We start from the raw sequence: 6,113 nt of genomic DNA, 5'->3' as shown, positions 1-6,113 counted from the left end.
GGTAGACACTCTCAGTTAAGGCTGGAAGGATTGGTCCCATTCTGTTGACATCATTCGTGCATTTTAGTACTTACATTTGTGCTCTTTTTCCAATTCCTTTTGCAATAAAGCTTTCTCTGAAGACACGAGTGTCACTGTTTTCCACAGGATGGGATGAAGTGTCCCTTCTATACCCACCTGTGCCAGATCTGATCTCACTGACATTATCTGGTACAAAACTAAATCACTGTAATGCAGATACAATATCTTAATAGAGATAGATAGACAGAACAGAACAGATGATGGCAGTGGAACTGTGGGAGAGACAGAAAAAGGATGACCTAGGTATCTCCTTCCTGAAGGACTCTTCCTAGGAAATAAGATTTGTTTATTCTTTCTCACAGTCTACTGAGTTGGGAAAGATGGCTCGGCTCCTGAAAGATGTCCTCTGTGTAATCAAGACATTCCACAAGTATGCCCAGGAGGATGGTGACAAGGCAACGTTGACCTGCACAGAGTTGAAACTGCTCATCCAGGGCGAGTTTGGGGACATTCTTCAGGTAAGGTGTTCAGAGAGTTGTGGAAATTCTCCCCCACTTACCCTTTCTCCATAATCTATGCAAGATGGGCATAGGTGATCCCTGCCTGTTTTACATTTGGCTATCAACTCTTGGCACTCACTGGTTTTGAACAACTTTTTTCAGTCTCAGCTCCTTACTCTGTGCAATTGCTTAATCAGTCTTACAAAGGAAAATAAGGTTTTCTTCACTGGGGCTATGCTTCAGCAAAGTAGGTTCTGAGAGGAGTCATGAGCCAGTATACATGGAAATGCAACTCACAGTGATGTAAAAACTCCTTCTTAGCATAGCTCTCTGGTGAAAAATGGCATCCAGAATCAACAATTTCTTCCTATTTGGGAAATTTCACTAGTTCCTGAGGAATAAGATTTAAAAAAAAAAAAAAAAAGAGGATTCTTGGGATATATGCAGCCACTCAGGGTGCTTAACCACATATAAATAGGCTGATTTCTCACTGTGTTTTCATGCAGCCACGTGCCATTCATGCTGTGGAGAGAAACTTGAACCTTCTGGATACTGACAGCAGTGGCACCATCAGTTTTGATGAATTTGTTCTTGCAATCTTCAACTTGTTGAATCTCTCCTATCTTGATATACAATCATTACTAAAATCAGAACCAAGACAAGTGTCTAATCTAGAGGAGAAACCTGATGATATGGATCTTCAGGTGACAAGTGGCACTGGCCAGTGGACAGAGCGAACTCCACCAACTCAAGACAGAGCTGTCCCTCCTTCAGGAATGACATCATCAGCTCAATTCAACCCTACAGAAAGGGGAGCAGTTGGACACAATGGGGTTGAAAACACCAAGACTTGCAAACTGCCAGTGGAAGAACCTGGGTACGATGACCCTAAGAACCAACACCTGGAAGGAGATCAACAGAGCCAGGAGGAGGCCCAAGATGTGTCAGCAAGAGGAGACAATGGGGCTCAACTTGAGACAAATAAGACAACAGCAGAATCAGAACAGACTGACAGTCCCACAAAGCAGGAGGAACAGGATAAGGAGAGTCCCATGGAGGGAGATAAACCAGTCAGGGAGCAAAGTATCACTAAGACAAGGGATCAATGTGGAGAACAGAAAGGGAACCTAAGAACACAAAGTTCTCCACCACAAGAAACAGCACAGAGGCCTTCCAAAGATCAGGAAGTTACAACAGAAAAGGATGTTAAGGAACATTCTAAAACACAAGAACTATCACTGCCAGGAAATTATGAGCCCAATTCAGAGCCTGCTGACCTGCCAAAACAAGCTGCTGCCCAGAAACCATTGCAGACAGAGAAACTAACTGATCCTGAGGATGATGATAGAACATCCAAGACCCAAGGACAAGGAGAGGATGCCGACAGGACACCACCTGAGACAAAGAATCCAGCTGAACCTGGGGATGATGGCAGAGCATCTGAGACCCAAGAACCACCAGCACAAGGAAAAGAACAAGAAACAAAGGACCTGTCTGTCCAAGGTGATAACAGAAATGTTTCAGAAACACCTGATATTAGGGCTATAAGGAAAGAGAGAAGAGGCCCTGAGGTCCATGGAACAGCAGAACAGGAAGAAAATGAGATAGAAATTCAGCTACTAACCCTGGAAGACCAACCACAGGATGGAAAGTATCAGGAACTCCAAAAGTCATCAAAAAAAAGGGATGCTGAAGCAGGTTCTAAAACACAAGAGTCAAGCTCAGAAGGAGATCAGAACCATCCTGAAATTGAAAGAACAGTCACCCCAGAAGAAGAGGCAAGACATGCTGAGGAAGGCACAGCAAAAGCACTTATGAGCAGCAAAAATGTCCCTGCAGCAGAAGGGACACCAGGAGCAAGAGAAAGAACACAGGAATTAGCACCACTCAAGAACCAGTCTGGAGAGGAAAATAAGAGGGTCACCAAGACTCATGACAAGCCAGTCACGGATGATGATGGTTACCAGGAAGAGGATCCCGAGCCCACAGTCACACAGAATAATGAGGGTTCTTCTGAAATTCCCAACAGCCTGACTCCAGAGGATGGTGATAACAGCTCAGAGACAAATGACTTGCCTGTGCAAGGGGATTCCCAGAATCAAGGAGACCCTCTCAGAGAGTCTGTGGAAAGAAGTCACAATGGTAACCCAGACACTGAGAAACAGGTAGCACTGGGTGAGGAAAACAGAACTGAGGAGGATGGGGTGCTGGCAGTCAGAGTCGAAGAACAGGATAAGCAGCTCACTGAGGAACCAGAATGGGCTACCAGAGAAAAGCACAGAAGTCTGGGCTCAGGGACCAAAGGCCCATGTCCAGCTGTGTACCCCAATGGACATCCAGAGGCACAGGAGTCCACAGCAAAAGGTGAAGACAGAAGGTCCCTGAAGGCAGACTTCACTGACCAGTTTTCCATAAAGCAGCTTCCAGCAAAGGAAGACAGCAGAAGAAAGCTAAAGGTCCAAGACCCAAGTACCAAAGGAGAAGAAGGTAGGACACCAGAGACCCAGGACGCTCCAGTAAAAAATCTAGATGAGGACAATTCAGCATCCCCCAAAACACACCTTGAAAGAGAGGAACCTGCAACATTGAAAGAGGATGAAAGCCCCCAAGAGTTGGCAGAAGCCAATGACCAACAAAATCCAGCCAGGAAAAGATATGATGTTTCAGTCCCCCAGTCCAGACTTGAAGAGAAGATGCAAAAGAACCAAGAACCTGGTTTTGTAGAGAGGGGTACTGTCTATTCCAGTCCTCTGTACCAGTACCTGCAAGAGAAGATACTGCAACAGAAGGAAATGACCCAAATGGAGCAGCAAAATCAAGCTCAGACAGCTAGGTCATCAAGCCCAGAGCTCCTCAACAACCAGTCAAGTGCACCCCTCACCAATGAGATCTCAGATTGTCCTATCATCTTCAGTGACAGCCAAGCATTACATTACACCAGGGAATGTCTCCCTGATGCAGATCCTGCTGATGCACAGCAAAGATCAGCTCCCCTAGCCTCAGAAGATAAGCAGAGCTACCCTCAGGAAAAGAAACCAGTACTACAAAAGGAGATAAGCACCAAAGAGCAATGAATCATTATGATCCCAGGAGAAGTTCCAAGGAACTTAACATCTCAACATGTCCCAGACTTCTTCCCTCCCTGTCACCCTCAACACTCACAAGCACACATTCAGATGCAAATTGATAATCCTTTAAATTCCCGACCTAGGGACCTGTGGGTGGCTCAGTCTGTTAAGCATCTGCCTTCCACTCAGGTCATGACCCCAGGGTCTTGGGACAGAGCCCAGAACTTCCTGCTCAGCAGGGAGTCTGCTTCTCCCTCTGCCCTGACCCCTCCCCCTGTTCCTGCTTGTGTGCTTTCTCCCCTCTCTCTGAAATAAAATCTTTTTGAAAAATTTAAATTCCCTTCCTAGATTCTACAAAAGCAAATAAGAAAGTATTAATGGATTTCTCATGAGACAGTTTTTCACAATTTACCTGTTACTAAAAATAGAAAATTTCCTTTTATATCTTTAACAGATGCCAATTTCTTTAATTGATTTGTTGGCTTCTTATAAGATGGCAATAGTGAGTATGAGACTCTGCAATACCACCTTATAATCATAAAATGTAATTAATTCATAGATGCAGATTATTCTGCTTCATGACATACCCTAACAGAGTTCAAGTTTATCCCAAAATTTTATCCTTCAAGATAATCTCAGATATCACCATAATTCAAAATAATTATGACTTTCTAGCACCCAATCTGAATAGACTCATGACTTTTTCTTAATGTCCAGGCGCAACTTAATCTATGCCATAGATTCGTTCATTTGTTCGTTTATTCATTCAGCAAATTTCTATTAAATCTCACTCCTTACTCAGTGTTTTCAGAGTTTCTGGCTCAAATAAGCAATCAGAATATAAATCTAATGTATGCTTGATTCCATCAGAAGCTCTTACGATCTATTAAGTCTATGAAATGTTTACCAATATGGTTTGTGATAGCATTGTATCAAAAGTAGGAAATAAAAAACTTCATGATTAATATTTTTTGTTAGTTCTTTTGGTTCCCCTTTATTCTCCACCTAGCCTTGGAAACACTGATCAGAAACAAAAACAATCTTAGATGATTTGTGATTATTTTTAAAGACTGTAATTAGGGGCACCTAGGTGGCACAGTCCATTAAGCAGTCCACTTTTGGTTTTGGCTCAGGTCCTGATCTCAGGGTTGTACGAGCAAGCCCCACATGGGGATCTGTGCTGAGTGTGAAGTCTGCCTAAAGTTTCTCTCTCCCTTTCCCTCCAGCCCTCCCCCTGCACTCTCTCTGAAATAAATAAATAAATCTTTAAGTAAATAAATAAATAAATAAAGGATGATGCCTCAGAGCTAATAATAACCCAGAAAAGGAATAAAATCGATACCATAAAAATGTTTCTTGAAGTCAAAATGCCCCATCTCCCATTGCAGCCTGCCTTTGAGATTCAATATTCTTCCACTTCATCTCATACTTCTTCTAGAATCTAAAATTCTCCTTTATATCCTCCCCCTCCGTTTTCAGCTCTTTTCATTCTACTTTTTTTTTCTTTTTTTTCTTTTTTATTCATTCTACTTTTGAACATGAATGAAAATCCTTATTTAAATATATAAAAATGTATATCTATGGATATATACATATATGTGTGTATATGTATGTAAATCTCTTTAATGACAAAGTGACATGAGACAACTCACAAAATATATATACACATACACACACACACACACACACACACACACACACATATATAAAAGAGCTTAAACTAATCAGCCTTTTCCACAAGCAACTGGCAATATATGTCAGGAACCACAAAAATGACAAAGGTTATAAATAAATTTGCAAGAGAAGCTATACTGATGACTGTCTCTCACTTCACTGGTCCTTCCCCATCTCTTGTGGATTCTTCTTATCCAGTTCCCAAGACCTCAGGCTCTTCCTTTCTGGACTTTCTTCCTCTGAGAAACTGTCCTTAGCCCAAGTTATTAGTTTCTACAATGATGAGTCTCAACTCAACTTGTTCAGACTTGAATGTGCACTTCAATCCAGTCTATGCAATTGCTCACAAGATATGACCCCTGAGACTGCCAATCATTTCCCATTAAACTGGTTTGTCTTCCCAATTTCCCTCATTCTGTCCTCTCTATCCCCATTCTATCAGGCTTCAAAGGCACAAATTTTGGAATCATCATTTGCTTTCTCTTATTCTCCATATGTAATCCACTAATGTATCTCCATAGTCTTCCGTAAGTCCATTTTCCAGATCCGCCTTTCATTCTCCACTCCCTTTGGGCCTTCAAGTACCCTACACTAAAATAATGTTCCTTTTATTGAATGTCCAAATCTTGCTTATCCTATGGGGCCCAAATTCAATATCATTTCATTCATTCATTCCAAAATTTTTATTTAAAAATTTTTTAGTTGAAATACTGGGTGAAGAATTAGAAATACAGAAGTGACAAGACAAACAGGTACTCTCTATCTTGGAGCTTGTATTCTAATGGGGGAGGGAGAGACAAACAGCAGACATGTACAACCATAAATAACAAGATAATTCCAGATAACAGAG

General features: G+C 41.8%; 1 protein-coding gene across 1 annotated transcript; it reads left to right on the top strand.

Moving 5' to 3' along the window:
• The first annotated feature begins 401 nt into the window (after positions 1 to 401).
• Positions 402 to 3,595, top strand: TCHHL1 (trichohyalin like 1). The gene is made up of 2 exons (XM_032843662.1): positions 402 to 539; positions 1,028 to 3,595. The coding sequence occupies exons 1-2, from the start codon at positions 402 to 404 to the stop codon at positions 3,593 to 3,595; spliced, it is 2,706 nt and encodes a 901-aa protein (XP_032699553.1).
• The last annotated feature ends 2,518 nt before the right edge of the window (positions 3,596 to 6,113 follow it).

Source organism: Lontra canadensis, unplaced genomic scaffold (genome assembly GCF_010015895.1).
Source record: "Lontra canadensis isolate GAN:19392208 unplaced genomic scaffold, GSC_riverotter_1.0 scaffold142, whole genome shotgun sequence".
NCBI lineage: Eukaryota > Metazoa > Chordata > Mammalia > Carnivora > Mustelidae > Lontra > Lontra canadensis.
Note: the sequence above shows the minus strand (reverse complement) of the source record. Positions and strands in the feature narration are given on the sequence as shown.

Bases quoted from the DNA above. Each gene is read 5' to 3' on its own strand.
- TCHHL1 (XM_032843662.1), top strand. From the start codon at position 402: ATGGCTCGGCTCCTGAAAGATGTCCTCTGTGTAATCAAGACATTCCAC. The intron at 540-1,027 runs GTAAGGTGTTCA...GTTTTCATGCAG, and splicing joins AGTTTGGGGACATTCTTCAG to CCACGTGCCATTCATGCTGT.